General features: G+C 46.3%; 1 protein-coding gene across 1 annotated transcript in view; it reads right to left on the bottom strand.

Moving 5' to 3' along the window:
- CCDC180 (coiled-coil domain containing 180) overlaps window positions 1–19359 on the bottom strand; it is a 53041-nt gene that overhangs the window by 17613 nt on the left and 16069 nt on the right. The window contains exons 12-25 of the mRNA XM_054689130.1: window positions 18143–18231; window positions 16667–16789; window positions 15531–15704; window positions 14700–14815; window positions 12237–12363; window positions 11475–11514; window positions 10859–11313; window positions 9121–9350; window positions 6738–6913; window positions 5071–5251; window positions 3976–4122; window positions 3215–3359; window positions 2926–3042; window positions 685–783 (exon numbers count right to left, since the gene is read on the bottom strand). Coding sequence (XP_054545105.1) covers window positions 685–783; window positions 2926–3042; window positions 3215–3359; window positions 3976–4122; window positions 5071–5251; window positions 6738–6913; window positions 9121–9350; window positions 10859–11313; window positions 11475–11514; window positions 12237–12363; window positions 14700–14815; window positions 15531–15704; window positions 16667–16789; window positions 18143–18231 — 2219 coding nt within the window. The remainder of the gene's footprint in view (window positions 1–684; window positions 784–2925; window positions 3043–3214; window positions 3360–3975; window positions 4123–5070; window positions 5252–6737; window positions 6914–9120; window positions 9351–10858; window positions 11314–11474; window positions 11515–12236; window positions 12364–14699; window positions 14816–15530; window positions 15705–16666; window positions 16790–18142; window positions 18232–19359) is intronic.

Here is a 19359-nt window from a genome sequence, read left to right as displayed (position 1 = left end):
TATGGGGAGAGGCAGAGGGCAGGGGGAATGGAGAAGGGCAGAGATGGGCATCAGTGGCAGGAAAACAAGCAAGTAAACAGCAGGAGCCCTACTATGCAGACCAGGGAGTTGGCTGACCACACATAGAATCTTCCCCCCAACTTTGCACTAATTCAAACTTCGAATAACCACAGAAAACATTGATATCAATGGACGGGACAAGTTTATGTGCAAAGAGCAAAACAAATGAAAAATCAAACAATACGTGGCTATGCAGGGGGCAGATAGAGGTTTCTGTGCTTCATCCCGGGTTGAGTTCCAGTTATGGAGAGGGATGCCTGGTGACCCAGGAGGTCAGTGAAGTCAGACCCAAGCCCCATGCTTCCTGGACTCTATACCAATGCCTGGGAGACACTGGGGAGTGTAGACGATGGAGTTCCCTCCCCTTCCTTAATTCCATCAGCTAAAACCAGGTTAAGTAGGAGGGCTCAGAGGCCATCTGTACTAGAGAAACCTTGACCACTGATGTCATCTTATTTCCATTTATGATTCTAGTATGATGCATCTTTATTATTCATAGTTTATTACCTACTGAGCTTACTTTTTTTTTCTTAAGAGGGTAGCTGTTACTAAGTTTTTTATGTTGCCAATCAATTTAAATTAAATTAAATGGCCCAACCAAAACACAGCAATAAGGGCACTTACTTTTTTATCTCCCCGTGAATTTCGACACATTTCTACCTTGCTTTGAAGCTGCTTCAGAGAAGAATTTAATCCATTGGCTTGCAAATTGGATTTTGCCACCTAGACAAACCAGAGGTTTGGAGATTTGTTTCTAGAATACTTATTTTGGTCAGGAAAATGTTCAGCAAAACACCTTATCTGAGAGACGGATTAGCACTGGAAAAAATAAAATCAGCACAAATATGTGCAATCTTATCAGAAACTAGATCAGGGTAAAATAAAAAGTTTTTTTAGCCATCAAATAGATTAGATCTAAAAATAAAATTGGCAACCTATGATGCTAGTGAGAAGTTAGGAGGACACCCTCAAGTTCTACTGCTGAGAGAACGTGTGTGTCTAAGCCACGTGGAAAGCAACAACCTGCTGACCTTCTTGCCCCGAGCCAGTCACTCTAGCCCTGGGAGAGGCCACCCAGACTTAATCAGTTACCTGGAGGAGTGTATTCACCACAGCACTGTGTGGTCATAGGCAAAGCCACTAAAGGCTCCTCCAAAAAAGGAACAGTTAAGCAAAAACAGCAACATCCAGGAAAAGGAAGCCATCAAAATGGTGTTTGTGAAACTCTAGGGATTATAGAACTTTAAAAAATTGAATAAATAGCAAGAGGCTATAATTGTTTGTGCGCATAAATATATATATATGTTTTATATACATGTATTATCCCATATTTTCATAGATAGAAAAAAGTGTTTTCTTATTTATTGAGCTATAATTGATATATAAAGCCACAAAATTATATATTAGAAGCATATATTACTTTATATATATTTGTATATTATATTTTATAAATATAGTGATATATTAACATACATAATTATGTATCTTATATAAATGTTATCAATGTAACTTTATATTATATATCTATATTATATGATGTTATTGGTACTCTATTGTATATGTATTTATATATTTCATACTTCATTAAAATCCCACCACCCTACTACCACTCGACCGTGGAAATGGAATTTGTCCCTGCTGGCATCTTGTCCAGGACACTGTTCTCTCTGCCTTAGTCTCAGCAGCCTGACTCACTCCTAACACCTCCTCACCTTTCTGCACCCAGCAGGCAGAAGGCTCCCCTCACATACACCCCTTCCTGGTCCTCACCACCCTGACCATTATTTCAGCACGAAGAGCCCAACACAGAAGGCCCTGCTGACTGGCCCAGCCAACTCTTTCGCCTCATTGCTCCCCGGTTTGTGTTTGTGTTTGTGTGCATGTGTGTGTGCAAGCTCTTTCTCCTTTGACTCCAGCCTCCCAGGACTTTCCCCAGATCTCTCTAGGATACTGCTCCCCACTGACCTGCCTGGGTGATTCCTACTTCTCCATGACATCTTTGAGAGCATCACATTGCAAGTCTAGCCTAAATCCTTCCCCCTGCACCCTCCACACACTTCACCTGGCCCTCTTCTCCTCTTGTTGCCTGGGTGGGCTGTTCGTGTTTAAGGACATGATTTCTGGCATCAGTCATACCTGGGGTCACATGCTGACTCCACCATTTAAGTAACTGCCTAAGCCATGGAATTACTTTCTGCCTGTTTCTTTATCGCTAAAATGTGATAAAGATGGGCCTTGCCTTTAACTCCCATAGGTAAAAAGAAAATGAAAGAAAAAATCTATCCAGCAGAACTGAATTCAGATCTAGATCCTTCAGTCTGCAGTTTTGGCATCTGGCATCAGCCCCTCCAGCTTGAGGCAGCAGGACCTTGATTTCTTAAGGTTCAAGCTTGCTGTAATTCTCTTTGATCTATTTTTACCCAATGACCTTGGTACTGGGAGTGAGAAGTGAGAGAATATCCTCTAGTATAACATTTCCAAAAAATTGTTTTTAAGGACACTGGTTAATTTCTAAAGTACAGGATCTGGTTATCAAATAATTTTGGAAAACAATGCATGGTATAGCGCCTCACAAGTGATCACAATAAAATCCATATATTAAAAGCTCTAAGAAATGCTTTTAGTTAAAAAAAAAAATAGCACTTGCTTCATGCAATTCTTGGGAGGACCAATAGAGCTAATCAAAATAAGTTAGTTTACCGGAAGATTGGTGCATAATGACTCAATGATTTAACCTCTGTCTTTCTGCTGGAGTGCATGTCCCACAGGAAAGAGACACACGAGTACCCCCAGCACCAGGGACACTGCCTTGTTTGCAACTGCATGTGACAAACATCCACCAGATGGAGAGTGAATCAGTCCCACCTCACACTTGATTTTCACTTGCAGGTTTGTCAGCAACCGCTGGATTTTCTCTATGAAAATAAGGTCCACAGACAGATTATGGAATTTACTTTCAAACTTGTTGATGACATCATTGGCCTATAAAGAAAGATTAAAAAGTGAGGGAGGGGGCTTCATTTGGAACTTTTGGACTATTTAAGCAGAGAGCTTCAGGCTCCATTAGTGCTTGGAAATACCTATCCTGTGATAGCTAAGGTAACCAACTTATAACCGGGAAGCCTGCCTGGAGGTCAGGGCAGGGCTCACCCACCTGATCCAGGTACTCATTCTCCATCTTCTCCATGTTGATCATGATTACATTTTCCACAAACTCTATCCGGGAAGTTTCTTTCTCTAGTCGACGACACAGTGAAGCAATTTCTTCGGAAGAAAAGTTGCCTCCCTCTGAAAACAATCTGAAGGTAATTTGGAAGAAATAAAAGCCACTGATGAGACAGGAAACTTTTTCATCCATCCCAAATGGTGTGATGGCGTTGACAAGGCTTTTAGATGATGGTAACATGAATGCAGGTAGTTCAAGGACAGAAGCAAGGAAACTGCCCAAGTATATCAAGGGACCAGTGGGATGACAAATGTGGCTGATTCACACAATGGAATTATCTTCAGCCTTAAGGAGGAGTGGAATTCTGACCCATGCCACAACGTGGGTAAGCATCAGAGACACTGTGCTCAGCGAGACAGGCCAGACACACGAAAGGACAGATATTGTGTGATTCCCTTTATGTGAGCTCCCGAGAGTAGCCCAATCCATAGGGACAGAAAGGAGAATGGTGGTTGCAGGGGTGGGGGAAAAGGAGAGTGGGAGTTAGTGTTTTGTGTGATCAAAGCTTCCGCTAGGGAAGATGACAAAGTTCTGGAAGTGGATGGTGGGGATGGTAGCACAGCGCTGTGAACGGACTGGACACCTAAAATGGCCAATATGGATAATTTTACAATATGGATATTTTTGTCACAAAAAATTAGGAGGGAAACAAGACTGGCTCTCAATAGTTCCTGGACGCTGGCTCCCACCTGCACTGCTTGATGAAATCAATGTTGGAGTAGCGGAGCTTGCCCAGGCTCTCCTCCAGGTACTGTCGGAAGCTGCGCAGGGACACCTGGATGACGTCGACGTAGCTAAGCAGCTCCCGGTGCAGCGTGATGCTGAGAGTGGTCAGCCTGGGGACACAGGAGGGACAGGTGATAACAGGTGGCCAGCCTGGGGGACACAGAGGTCACGGCGCTATCCAGGGCATGGAGAGCAGCCTGGGAGGCTGCTTAAGCTCCACACACTGCACCTAGCTGTGGGCCCCCAGAACTACGGCCCCTTTTCTGGGTGGCAGAGGCATTGGAAGGAAGTTCATAACAGTGTGCAGGATCCAGTGTGGAACACTCAGTGTACTAGAGCAGAGGGCACCCCTTTCTTCTCTCTGCCTCCTGCCACCAAACTGGTAAGAGAATCCCCAGGTCCTGTGGGTCTTCATCTTCCTTCCAGCACGGGCCTCCACACCCAGCAGCCTGGCTCCTGTGTCAGGCTGCTCTCCAGCAAGAGTGCCCTATAAGTTTTGTCTTTATACCCCACTGCACTCCCTGCCCCAGCTGCCCCTTATGCACCTGACTTCTGTGCACGTGGCTAAGAGGACCCTCACCTGTTATCTGGCTGAGGCCTTTCCTGGGTAACAGCTTCCATCTCAAATACTGAATGTTCTCTCTGAAACCCTGGCTCTGCCCTGAGCACATCCCTACCTTGAGCTGGGCAGAACCTCCTTCTCTGGGGGGATAATTCCACCTGTTCACACCTTCCTCCATCCTATGCCAGAGACCCTCCGGCAGGAAATTCTTCTGGTTTCCCCCGAGGGCAGTGGTATTTCCCATTGTGGACATTCTGGGACGTGTCATCTTCAGCCCTGCAGTCTGACCAAGTGTACCTTTTCTGTCTGGTTGTTCTCACCCCTGCCAACACTCAGCCCCCCGCCCAATGTTTCACACAGTGGAATGCTTACTCTTAGAGAGAAGTTCACTGCAAAGTGGAGGTTGCTGTGGGCCTGGAAACCTTGACTCTCTTGTCCACCAGGAGCTGGGATTCTAGAGCCATGAGGCCAAGGGGAAGGCTCCCAGGGTTCTCACCTCTGGCTCTTGGTGGCATTCAAGAAGATGTGTTCCATGTCATAAATCTTGCGGCGGAAGTTTTTGCTCCTCATGTTTTGCTCTTCTTGGAACTGGTGAAACATCATCTTCTCCTTCTTCAGTGTCTCAACCACCCCAGCACAGTGGCTGTCCAGCCGCTCTTGGTGAAGCAAGAGTTCGGCTGAAAAAGGACACGGGCGTGCTGGGATCCCAAGTCACCTCTGGTTATGCCTTTCCTGGACAGCCTCAGAGCAGGGGGCACTTAGGTCAAGGTCCCATATCTTTCCACTGCTGCCCTCACCAGGGCTTGGCCTGGGAATGGGCGCAGATCTCAGAGAGGCCAACCCGAGACCACCCCAGGGCATCTAACTGGAGAAGAGGCACTGCCTGGCTGTGCGCAGGGGGTTCCTGCTGGTGCAGACACTGTGCCTACAGAAGAACAAAGCCTGGGAGATGGGGAGCCCCAGGAAAGCAACAGGGAGCAGGTGGGGCAGGTGAAGGGTGTTGGGGAGGTGGGGATGTCAGTGAGAGGGCCTGGGAGAAAGCAACCAGCACAAATCTGGGCAGTGTGAGTTTGTTCCTTTGTACTAGCACCAGCTTGTTTCCAATGAACCTCAGTTCTAAGCGACTTCTAAGGCGGAGTGAAAGGAACCAGGATTTGGCCTTCAGGAGTTCTCACATAGGAGTTCACTGGTGCTAACTAGAATCCAATCCCAGGGCACCCCATCTGACCTCCCTACTGCCTAGAGTGGTGAAGGCACCATGGTTCCAGTTCTGCCCAAAACAAATGGCATGACTCTGGGACTTGTTTCTCTGGCCTCGATTTTCACACTGTGCATTGGGCCAGGGAGCCGGGAAAGGGGAAGGAAGCAGCCTTCAGAGATCTTCATTCACATTTATACTTAAAGCACATAGATGAGAACAACAGTCAAGCAGGTCCCCAAGGCCACCGGCCAGGTTGCTTGATCCAGCTCCTCACTGCTCCAGGCAATGGGAGGTAGGTGGAATCGTGTGGAGGCTTTCTATAAGGGCTTCAGTTCTAGAATGGAGTTTGAAGTATGACATGAATGAAAACGTTACAGGGGTCACTGAAGGCTCCAACTGAGAGTGTGTCCCCCTCCCCATTGATGGAGTCTTCTGCCTAAGAGAGAGAAATGGCACCTCTTTTTAAACATTCTAAATTATAAGCTGAAATTACTTATTGGTATTTTTGGAGGCTGTGGTTTGTACTTGGTGGTCATGATTCCTCACTGCACCATTTCCAGGAGAGTTAATTACCACCAGCAACATCCCCTTCTGCAGGCAAGGAAGGAGTCAGAGGGGTCAGGTGACCCACCGAGTCAGACTTGCCTCTAAAGCATCCATGCAGGTGTGTATTAGGCAGGTATACCTAGGATCCACATAGTTAAAACAGGACACATTCTTCATTTCAGCATCTAATGCCCTCTTTTAAAATGCAAAAAATCTAAAAAAAAATCTTGGCTGAGGATTCTGAGTACTACCTTCTCTCCAACCCAGGAGGTGCGAGCCCTTCCATGTGTCTCACATGGTGTGATGACATGCTAAATATTGTTTGGTGCCGAGGAGGGCAGCTGGTGAGCAGGGAGCTGCAGTGGCACAGACACCAAGGAGGGTGGCAGGGCAGCCTCCCCAGCCAGGCCCTGTACCTGCCCTGACGTTGTGGATGTCCTTTTCAATGTTTTGGGCTCTTGGCTGGTGCAGGTGCAGATACAGCTCCAGTTCTGACTCCAGCTGGTTTATCTTGGTGGACACGATGACCCGGGTGTGAAGGGAACGCTGGTCAAACCACTTCTCTAGGTGCTCAAAAAAACCAGCTCTAAGTCTGAGGGAAAGACCAGTGAGGGTCGGGTCAGCCCTGCCAGCAACAGTGACCAGGGATAGACCCTCCCACACTGATGTCATAAGTGCTCCCCCTTCTCTACTCCTTCTTTTATTTTCAATGACATGATATTTCTTTGTCTGAGTATACCAACTTGCATTGAACCACACTCCTGCTGGAAGACACTGGGTGGTTGCTCACTGTTTGTTATTACCAAATAATACTATCTGCGGTGGTTAACCCTGAACACATGTCAACTGTGGAAGAAGTTCTATGCAATAAATACTCTAAACTGTAATTGTTAAGTCAAAGGCTAAACTGCATCTGTGGTTCTGGTAGATAAGGTCGACTTGATTCAATCACAAGATCAGCTGAACTCCCACCAACAATGAATTTCCCCATCGCCTCAGAGTGCATCGTCAAACATTTGAATTAGACAATTTTGTCATGCTGTCACTGAGGTTGAGCTTATATTCAAGTGTTTAAGACTATTTACGTTCTTTTTCTGTATACTATCCAGTAATATCTTTTGCCCTCTTCTCCACTATTTAGTTGCTTTTTTTCTTATCAATCTCTAGGAACTTTTTATATATTGAGAACATAAAATCTTTTGATTGTGGTGTGAGTTGCAAATATTTTTCCCAGTTTACCTTACTTCCTTTTAAAAATCGATGATGATATTTTGGGTATGCATTGTTAAGATGTTGGTTCTCCCCAGATTTCTCTATAGATTCAATACAATAACATAAAAAAGATCAGCAAATGTTTTCTTATAAAAACTGATTTCAGGGCCTCCCTGGTGGCACAAGAAGTTAAGACGCCACCTATGAAGCTGTCCGCAGCCTCTGCAGCATGAGTTTGATTCCTGGCCAGCCAGGGAGCAACACACATGGTGCAGCAGACCTCTCCTGTCTTGCTTGCTGCTCCCCTCAGCAGTGTATTTCAGTCAATCCACCTGTTCTGCTCCCCACTTTGTCTCTGGTGAATCCTCTCACCGCCCCCACCTCTGGCCTGTACCCTAGCTCTTGTATGCATAAATAAATAAAATCTTTAAAAAAAAACTGATTTCAAATTTATATAGAAATGTAAAGGACTGCATCAAAGGCCCTTTAAAGACACCATCAAGACAACCTTGGAGAAGACCAACATTGCAAGATTTTTACCAGTCAGTATTAGTGCATAATAGAAAGCTATAGCAAATAAGCAAGGTAATAGAAATACAGAGATGTAAAGAAAGTGCAGTGGGGGATGGAGAGTCTTGTCAAATGGCCTGAGGTCACTTGGTTTTCCAAGTTACTACTTCACATAGTAATACAAGTCAATACCAGGTAGATTTTAAATCTAAATATAGAAGTTTAAAACAATAGCATATGTAGTAAATAAGAGAATAATATTCTCATGACATTGGAGCAGGTGAAGATTTCTTAGATAAGACACAAATCACACTGACCATAAAGACAAAAATTATAAGCTGGACGTTATAAAAATGAAGAGCTTCTCTTTATCAGACTACACCAAGAGAGTAAGAAGGGAAGAGCAGAAGGGGAGTAAACACTTCCCAAATATTGATCTGGGAAAAAAACCCACATAGGATACGAAACTAACTGAATCCTTCATGTTAGCAAGGGAAAAGACAGACTAGCAGGGAGAAAAAAAGACAGAAGATTTGACTAGGCATTTTACAGAAAGTTAACCAAATGCCAACAAGTATTTGAAGAGTGGCACAGCACCATTACTCATCAGGAAAGCCCAAATTCAAACCATGATGGACCCATGAGCACATGTCCAAGAGGATGGCTAACAGAAACACTGTGAATGCCAGTGCTGGTGGGGCTGTGCAGCAAGCAGAACACTGTGGTGGATGTTAAAAACCCTTTTTGAAAACTCTTTGGTAGTATTTTTTGGCTGTATCTCGTCTGGATGGAAAGAAGCTATGCTGTATCTTATGTACAAGGCCTATGCCAGCATGGCATCCTAAAACAGGCAGAAGGGGTCACTCTTACAGAGGATATCTGTGCCTACAAGGAATTCCTGGACATTCTGGTGTGTGTGTGTGTGTGTGTGTGTGTGTGTGTGTGTGTGGCCTCTACCCTCAGTTACCTACACATTTTCTTTTTCCAGATGAAATTAATGCAACTTTTTGTTTTAACATTTCAGCTTGTTAATAAAACTTGGCATGAGAGAATATGAATAAAGGGATTTCTACTCACTGTTTCTTAATTTCTAAAATGAGTTTGGATGGAATGATCACTTGTTCTAGGAACTTGGCGCTGGGCATGTTGTTGATGAGAACAGCAAAAAGGCTGGAATGGGATTTCTTGCAACTCTCCTCTTCTTGTTCCAGGGGCAGGAAGACAAAATAAGTGTTCCCACTGGAGGTTGTAAAGGACTCCATAAACTCCTGGGAGAGCTCTTCTTCACTCTCTTCCTCAGCTACAGCCTAAGCAGAAAATAAGACTTTAGAATTGACACCATCAAACAGACCTGGGGATCTAAACCACAGGGTTTTAGGCACCAGAGGTTATAAACCTGGGGGCTGAATATTGCCCATAACTCTTGGGAAATTCCAAATAGAAATTTGATTTCTCTTAAAAACTCAGAGAATCTGGCTAGTTTGAGTCACATTCCCACATGGCATTATTGGCTGGAGCTGAGTAATAAGTACACAGTTGCCAAAGACTGAACGCTGGTATTGCCCCTAGGTTCATATCCTCAATGTCTGGGTACTTGGAGGTAGGGCCTTTGGAAGGTGATTAGGTCATGAAGGCAGAGTCCTCGTGAATGGGGTTAGTGTCCCAGAGATCTCCCTTTTCCCTTCTGCCATGTGAGGACACAGCAAGACGATGGTCATCTATGAACCAGGAAGTGGGTCCTTACCAGATACCAAATCTCTTTGTCCTTGGACATCTCAGCTGCCAGGATTGTGAGGAATAAAGTTCTGCTATTTACAGCCACCACCCAGTCTGTGGCAACCTGTTTGAGCAGCCTGAATGTACTAAGACAATGGTCTTCATCATTTGGCATTCGTTTTTGGTCTCCACCCCTCTTTTCTATTACATGTCTGTGGACATTTGAGTTTGAGATCCTGCTCAGAAAGAAGTCTCATATGCCAATTCTCCCACAGCAATAAAGGAAAAAAGTGTCTTTCAATGTCATCATTATGGAATTCAAGTTACTGTTTTAGTTTTGTGAGATTGAGGGTGTTGTGAGGATAAGATTTATTAATCACTTCCCTACCCTCTAAGAAGAGCTCTGTCTGTTGGCTTAGATATGGGTCTTTTTTGTTATAAAATCAAAGAATGGGAAGAGAGAAGGAATGGAGAGACTAAGTTGATCTACACAATAAAGAGGAACTGACAAAGAGAGAAGACCAGGGAAACATGAGCAAAGTCATATAGTTGAGGGGTGACTTTGGAAGAGGTCATAGGACTGGATGTGTAGAGAAGAAGGGTAATTAAAAAAAAAAACACAACAAAACATTGCTGTGAGATAAGAATTGAAGCCCTGTTGGACCTCCCTGGTGGCACAGCGGGTTGAGCACAGCTGTGAAACTGTCTGCAGCCTCTGCAGCTTGGGTTCGATTCCCAGCTGGACAGGAAGATACCCACATGGTGTGGCAGACATGGGAAAAACACGCATGGTCGCGCCCGCTGCTCCCCTCAGCAGTATTTTCAGTCCGTCTGCCTGTTCTGCTCCCCACTATGTCTCTGGTGAATCCTCTCACGCCCTGCACATCTGGCCTGTATCCCAGTTTTTATGTGCATAAATAAATAAATCTTGAAAAAAAAAAAGAATTGAATCCCTGTTAAGAAAAACAACCAGGGTGCACACCTTTTTAATTCTTTTTATATACTCCAGTGAAGCCCACACTACTGGCTTGTATTAAAGGTCTTCAGAGTGAACACAGCAAAGTTTCCTCACATTCAAAACTGAATCTTGCCAGCCTACCTTGTCCGTAAATAAACTCTCATGGTCTCCCTTCTCCTCTCCTTCCTCCTCTTTGCTCTTCACCGCTTCCTTTTCTTCCTGTTCCTTCTCATTTTCCTCTTTCACCTTCTCCTTCATCTCCTCCACCTCCTCCTTTTCTGGATCCATCACATTTTCCTGGCTCAGAGATGGTTCGAAGGAACTTCCTTTTTCAACTTGCATTTCTTCAGATCCCTGCATATCATTCTCTAGGAAATCATCTATCTCGTCGCCCAGGATGAAGACTTCCTGCTGGTTCAATTCTATCTCTTCAGCTATGGAGGACTCAGCTTCTTGATCTTTTCCTATTTCTTCTGCTGAACTTGAAGAGCTTGTTCCTCTTGTTACGGTTATTTTTATTTTTCTCTCTTCTGCTTTTGACCACCTTCTTCTCTTCTGTTTTCTCATTATCTCCTGGGAATGCTTTTCATGTGCTTCTGTTGATCACCAGCCCCCCAAATAGAAGAAGAAATAGGTTACAAATGTAGCCTGGATTTGCCTCCCCAGCCTAGTCAAGTATACAGACATAGACCACTATGCAGCAACAAACACAAGAGTGAAGTCAGGAACAAGCGGAACTGAGTTGTGAAAGTGTTACCTGGTTCCCTGGTTTTGAAAATGACTTCCCCATCCAGGTTCTGCAAGGGAAAAACATGGAACACTGAGTGAAGGTGCAATCAGAATGGGAATCCCTGGTGAGGGAAGGGATTCTCCCAGGAGTTGGGCACCCCCATATTGGAGACCCTCAGCCAGGTTCACTGTCAACCACAGTATTTTCAGCTCTGGCCATGCAGGACTCCAGCTGGCTGTGTGGGAAAGAGCCGAACTCTGCAAGCATCAGACCAGGCCATTTCAGGCTTCCCGCCTCTGCCCGGGGAGATATCATCTGTCTCAACTGTGGGTGAGCCCCTGTGCTAAGGGCACTTGATGTTGGATAAAAGTCAGGAAGCCGTGCCTGCCCTCCAGAAAACATCTTCTAGAGCATGCTCTGAGCTCCTGTAGCTGACAGCAACCAACATGCAGGTACACTGAGAGAGAGGAGGTGAGGGGTGAAGGAGATGAGATGGGGATCTGGGCTACCATTGTTGAAGCAGGGACTTCTGAGGCACATGGCACCCTGTTTTAGCAGCCTATGGATTGTGCTTGGCAGAGTTCATGAGGGGTCCCTGAGTAGCAGAGGGGGTAGTCAGTGTCCCATTTAGAAATGTTTTCAGCTTCTTCCTCCTTCATGCCCTGACCTGAACTCTAACTCCGAAGGGGCTTAGGGCAGCATTCAAAATTGAGGCAAATCAGGACAAGCAGTCATTCTCTTCCCTTTGCTTCTTGATGAGTGGCTGGGCTTTCACTACCCCTGTCCCACCTGTTCAAAGATTTCACGAACATGGAAGTGTCTGCTGAGGGAGGAGCTGTAGGAGTTGAGCGCCTTCAGGATGATCATGGGGTACTCCGTGACTTCCTTTGTCAGGAGGGCATGAGATCTCTCGTGCCTGGGAGGGAGGGGAATAAGGTCACTGTCTAAAGGGAGTTCAGCTGTGTGGGATACCCCAGCCTAGAGAATGGGCATAATGAAAAAAACTGGCAACAACAAATGCTGGGGAGGATGTGGAGAAAAAGGAACACTCTTACACCCTGGTGAGAATGCAGACCAGTCCAGCCACTTTGGAAAGCTGTGCGCAGGTTTCTCAGAACACTAAAAATGGATCTACCATATGACTCAGCAATTACACTCCTAGGAATTTACCCAAAGGACACAAAAACACTTAATTCAAAAGGAAACCTGCACTCTTATGTTTATTGCAGCACTATTTACAATAGCTAAGATATGGAAACAACCTAAATGCCTCAAAACAGGTGAATGGATCAAGAAGATGTGGTGGGATGGAACACTATTCAGCAATCAAAAAGATAAACTCATGCCATTTGCAGCAACATGGATGGAGCTGGAAGGGGTTATGCTAAGCAAATTAAATCAGGAGAAAAAAAAAGATGAAAGGACAAAACTTGCAAGCTGATCAGAGATCTGAGGCATCTAGCAGGGGAGAGGAAGGAAAAGGGTCAAAACAGGGAGGGAAAGCACAAGGGACTATGGTGATGGCTCATGGGTGCTGTGGTGGTGGGAGAGTTATGGGGACAACACCTCAGGGGAGAGATCAGGTGCTGTACAAAAATGAATAATGTACGAAAGAAAAAAATCAGGGTCTTGTCCTGACCCTCGAAATGGGCTGGAATCTGACATTTCACTCTGCACAGACCTGCTGTTTAGGCTTCCTTTCACAGTAACAGGTCTTGGTTTGCTTTGCTATTGTTCTCTTTACACAGGGAATGAAAACTCTTCGTAGAAAGTTTGGTAAATGCACATGAGCGAGTTCTCTGGTTGTTGTAACAAGAGTTCCCATTTCTCGTCTACTCTCCTCTCTCTGTCCTTGATCTTTGCCCTCATTATCCCATCAAACCCTTCATGGCCCTGTGGCCCCTCTCTTTCAGATGAGAAGACCAAAGCTCAAGAGTTACTTATTTGCCTCCAGATAAATGAATCTAAGTACTGCAGTGAACTGGCAGTGCAATTTCATTTCTGTGATTGGCCCTTATAAATTTTTTTATAAAAAAGGCACAAAGATATAAGATAGTTCCAGAGAACTATTTTTAATATTGAAATATTAGAACCAACCTAAAAAAGTGCTTCCATTGAGGGATGGTTAAGAAAAATCCACACTGGAGAAAAAGGAACTCTCCTGCACTGTTGGTGGGAGTGCAAACTGGTCCAACCACTATGGAGAGCTGTGTGGAGAGTCCTCAACCTACTAAAGATGGAGCTTCCATATGATCCAGCAATTCCACTCCTAGGTATTTACCCAAAGGACACAGAAACAGTAATCCCAAAGGGCACCTGCACCCCTATGTTTATAGCAGCACTATTTACAATAGCTAAGCTTTGGAAACAGCCCAAATGCCCAAAAATAGATGACTGGATCAAGAAGATGTGGTACATATATACCATGGAATATTACTCAGCATTCAAAAAAGATAAACACATGCAATTTGCAGCAACATGGATGGCGCTGGAAGGGATCATGCTCAGCGAAATAAGCCAGAAAGAAAAAGAAAAATACCGGATGGTCTCACTCATAGCAGGAATCTAGAAAACTTAAATAAGGGACCAGGAAAATGAATAACTGTAAGAAAGTGAAAATCAAAATCAACAAAAAACTATGAACCAGAGACACTTTTTGGGGGGGGGGGGGCGGGAGGGGAGGGATTGGGATCAAAATGGGGGGGTTGCAATTGTATGGGGAATACAAAAATAAAATTTATTATTTAAAAAAAAATAAATGCAATCTAGAGCAAAAAAAAAAAAAAAGAAAAAAGAAAAATCCACACTAATGAATTCCATATGGTCATTTAAAAATGGAACAGTATCTGTCATTATAAAACTATTTGCATAGTATGATCCAATCTTTATGTAAATAACCATACATATACTATATAAAATATATTTATATACTATATATAAATGTATATGTCCATGAAAGGGTATTGTTGGGCAGGAATGAAGGACATTTTTTTCTCTGATATATTCTTGGCCTTTAAACTACATGGCCTTGAAGCTTCCCTCCATTAACTTTCCAGACCAAAGTTCTCCCTGGAATCATCTCTCTTAGTTGAGAGCAGAGCTGCCAAGGACCACAACACTCTGCAAAGTTGGAAGCAATATTTTATTCTTGAGCCTGCAGGGAAGGCCCATGGGCTCCTAAGCAGGCTGCCTCTGACCCTGAATATGGGTTCCAGGCCAGCTTCTCTGTCTTTCAGGGTCTGGTCAGCCTACCTGCTCCTCATAGTCTTTAGAAAATCTTTGGCCCTTTCCAGGTGAATCTTCAGCATTTCCTCAAGGCTTTGCTGCCGCAGTTGGTCTACAAGCTGGTCAAGCTGGGCCTCCTCGGCCTGGTGGCCAACCGCAAAACAGGGAGAGGCAGGCGTGAGTTTCCAGAGCTCAGAATATAGGTGACACACATAGATCCTGGCCCTGGGGGTGAGGTCCGGGTGCCTAGGCACGTCCAGGCACCACAGCTCTGGGACTCTGGGTTCTACTCTCTGCCTAGAATGTTCTTCTCTGCCTACTCTTTATATCCCTAGAGACCCAGCTTAGCTAGACTCCTCAGGGACATATTTCTCATACCCATGTCATCTGGGCAGGTCCCTGCCCAGATCCCCATGGCATCTGTTCCTCCCTGTCACACTGGAAATCAGATACTGAGTATGTCTCTTCCACCCACTATGGTGTGAAGGCAGGTGGTGAGGGGCTGGTCTCATGTCCTGGGGGCAAAGGGTATGCTTCATATGCCTCCCACCCTCCAACTGTCTGTTTCCCACACATGCCCTCTTATAGACACATTTGGATCCAGGAACCCATCATAAACCTAGACCTGATTCAGGCAGATTTCTACTCCCATCTGGTCCTATGACCAAGGTGAGCCTTAAATTCCCCAACTCTTCAGGTTTTATAGCTTTAGGTTTTACATTTGCACCTAGGGTACATTTTTTTTTAACACCTAAATCCTGAGTTCATGGACCCTGAGAAAGATCATCGGGCAACCGACAATTTGGGTACAGCCCTCTCTTCATCTGCTGCAGAGACGACTGGGGCCGGGGGGCACACCTTGTCCTCCAGGCTGCATTTCTGCTGCTGGTGCTCCGTCCTCTTCTCAAGCTCCACCTCCTGCACAGACAGGTCACTCTGATGCGCCTCCCACAGCTGCACGGCCTCCTGGAAGTAGCTGAAGAGGTCTAAGCTCTGCCACTCTGTTCTCTTTGCCAGGGCCTCAAAGGATTTCTGAAAGGAAGAACCCAGAGAAGAAGTCTTGAGTGCCACCTGGCCCAGAATGGGGAGGAGGGCCCCACTCATGAGGGTCCCTCGACAGCCACTGGAAGACCCGCATCTCTCTGAGCAGGCCATGGTCGTCCGAGCACCATCGTTAAGGCCATCTCTAGGCCACACCTTGGTTCATGGGCATCCCTCCCCTGGGACAGCATTTCTAGTCTGCCAGGGCCATGCCCCTAGACTGGCCAACCCTGAAGTCCTATTCCAGACCTGCTCATGTTCACTGAAGTCACTGATGGGAAGAAGATGAAGAGTGGTGCCAAGAAGAGAAAAGGGTCTGCTCCAGATGCCAGCCTGGCACTCAGGTGGACCTTGGCCTGGGGCATCTTTTCTTCCTGCACTCTCTGCATCTGAGTCAAACCTTAGTCTGTTTTCAAATTTTCATCTCTCCCATCTTTTAAAAATATGTGTGTCCTATGCTCTCTTCTGGGTCAGGGGTCTACAAATGTGGCTTGTGGCCTACATTTGGTCCTCTGCCTTTTTTGTGTGTGGCCCTCAAGCACAGATTTGACATTATTAAATGACTGAAAAAATCAAAAGAAGCTATTTAGTGTGAAAATGACATAAAATTCAAATTTCAGTTCAGCACCCATTTGTTTCAACCTCGCTGAGGACTGCGTATGAGCAATGAGACTGTTACAAAAAACTGAGGAGCATCCCCTAAAATGTTTACTCTCTGACCCTTTACAGAAAATGTCCTCTTTGCAGGGGTGGGGGGTACTTAATGCTCTGGATAGCCTTTCAGTGCTCAGACTCAGCAGGGTTTGGGGAGCACCCACTGCCCAAGACTGTGTATGTGGAGCCCTGTGCAGCACCGGTGGACTCACTTGTGACAGGAGAGGTGGCAGCCCCCAACCCTTACTCTTCTGACAGCCAACACTCCTGTGACCCCACCCCACTCCCCAGCTACGCACATCCAAGCACTCCAGCTCCTCTTCCACCTTGCTCTGGAGCACCCCCACCATCTGGAAGAAGGATGGGTTCACCAGGCTCTCTGCCTCCTCCTCCGTGAAGGCTTTCCAGTCCAGCAGCTGCTTCTGGAGGGGGACAAGGAAGAGCCTGACTCTGGTTTCCAGGGGGCTTCACTTCAGGGGCCTGGTCCTGCCCCCTGAGAGCTGCCTCCCATTTGTTCTTGAAAAGCTCAGGGGAAACCCTCACAGCAGCAGAAATGGTCTGTCTTTATGGGGCTCGCGTGTGGGCTCACTGAATGACCCAGAGGTGTTCTCATCAGCCCCACGTGACAGACGAGGAAACCGAATCTTGGAGAAGCAAGGGAACTTGCTGGAGCCCATGCACCGCCAAGGGATGGGGCTGGATCTGAACTCAGAACCATGCTACTGCAGAGCCTGTGGGCATAAAGCACCATTCCACATTGTCCGGTCTTGCTGCGAGTTAGAGAGGCTCCCATTTCCTGTCACTTTGAATTATGCCACCTGATAACCAGGCTTTCTGGGTAATTAAAGCTTGGCTTATGCACAAAACCTAAAATAAACCAAACTCCCCCAACTTAACATTTTTACCTCTGGCTGTAGAATCCCAATGCTGCGGAACAAGAATACCAGGGTCCTCTGCCAGACTTAATGTGCTCTTGGGGTATGTGGCTAGTTTGGCACTCATCCCCTGCATGTGCCCGACAAAGGAAAGTGGGAATGGGCACAGAAGGACCCTCAGGCTCTGGAGGGGGTCCTGGCAGCAGGCAGCAGAGAGGGGTGGGCACCAGGGGCGGTGCCCTCAGAGGGCACACGGTTTCCCTCCATCCACACTCTCTCCAGGCTTCCCTTCTGAGGCCTGATGCCCCAAGGATCTGACTGAGATGCACAAGGTTGTCCCAAAGGCTTCAGGGCAAACGAGCCCTGTGGGCCTTTTATGGACTCAGACTTGTCATCAACAGATGGGGCCGGCGGCCAGCTTTCTGCAGGACCCGTCAAATTCCAGGGCAACATGTGGCACAGCCTACAGGCGGCAGCACCCAAACACACCATGCAACTCCCTGTGCCTTCTGCTCACCTCACTTCCAGACACAGGACAGGTGGGGCCGAGAACATCTCCAAAATGATTAGGCTTTGGGGGCTTTTATTTACACTGGTTTACCAGGAAGACAAGGATAGGGCATTTGACAATATAGTTCTTTGTACCCCAGAAAATCGGGAATTGCTACTGAAGAGCTTTGTGAGGTTTCTGATTGGTGGGATAAGAGATGCATCTGGAGGAGCTCATGTTGTACTACAACCGGAGGGTTGGGTAGGAGTTGCTGGGGAGGAAGGCTCCAGGCAGAGGGAACAGCTTCAATGTACCCAGAGGTCAACAAGGGTCTGGTGTGTGAGGGAGGAAAAGAGAGATCCAGGCTGGAGGGGGCAGGAGCAGGCCCGGAGGGGATATTAGGCACCCACCTTGCTCTTCTGCACCTGGGCCAGGCATTCCTGCCAGGTGTCCTCGTACAGCAAGTGGATCTGCATCATGCAGCTCATGTGGTAGTCGTCTGCGTGGGAGAACAGAACGAGTCAGTTGCTCTTCCAGAAAGGAGAGGGTGGAAGGAGGAATCAGAAAGGGGAGTTTCCCTTTGCTGGGGTAGGGAGGCAGCTTCTCCCCAGCAAAGTGTCTCAGTAGGATTGGTTAGGAGACGAATCCCCCATCCCCACCATCTGCTGTGTCTCCTAGTCTCTTCCCCTCCCCCACTTAACCTCAGAGACCTCAAGATGTTGGTTGATGCCCAGTAGTTTTTGAAAGCGTTTTGCGTTGTTGAATTATCTATTAAATGAACATCCAATATTTGTTTTTATCATTATGACTTATTTTGCTGCATCTAATTTTTTCAAATACCTTCCATTTTGTTGAAAATAGCTGCATTTCATCCTTTCTTGTGAAATGGAGACACTTTAAAGCTGGTTTCTCCCATCCCCAGGGCTGCTGCCTAGGCCAACACATCCTTACCCTTACTGTGAAATCACTGTGATGGACCCTCCCCAGCCACCTTGGGATCACTGTGCTTCTACTCCTGTGCCCCTCTGATCCACTCACTCCCTCAACCTCGTCATTCCCACTTTAGAAATTTCACTGGTTCTCACTGCCCTCAGGATAAATCAGCTTGTCCACACCAGCTTATCCACATGGCCAGCACAGTCTGGCCCCTTGGCATCTTCCAACCTCTGCCACTTCCTCCTTGGCCCCATGGCCCCTGCTCTGTCTTGCCTCTCAGCTTCCCCACATGTGATGCTAATCTTCCTCCTTGGGAAGGTCCCTGTCCCCTAGGATTAGCTAACTCTTACTTGCCTTGTGGGTCTCATATATGATCACTTCCTTGGCAAAGCCTTCTACATCCCCAAATACATGCTCACGTAGCTGGTGACCTGTCTACTCCTTGCTCTATGGCTTCTGTGCAGGACTGAAAGCACCCAAGGAATTATCCAGCCTGTGGGTTCTCAGGGCCAGCAACATGCCTGTCCCAGGGAGGAGCTTGCTGAATGGCTGTCATTGTTATTATTTAGGCTCTCTGGGCTCTTCCTTTCAGTATTATAATATAATTACAATACCTTTGAAATGATAAAGCCGAGAGCCCTGGGAGCAATGGTGGGTTCTACTGACTGAAATACCCAGATCAAATCTAGCT

Source organism: Talpa occidentalis, unplaced genomic scaffold (assembly GCF_014898055.3).
Source record: "Talpa occidentalis isolate TD23 unplaced genomic scaffold, MPIMG_talOcc4v2.1 talOcc4.7, whole genome shotgun sequence".
Taxonomy (NCBI): Eukaryota; Metazoa; Chordata; class Mammalia; order Eulipotyphla; family Talpidae; genus Talpa; species Talpa occidentalis.
This window is presented reverse-complemented; position numbering and strand designations above follow the sequence as displayed.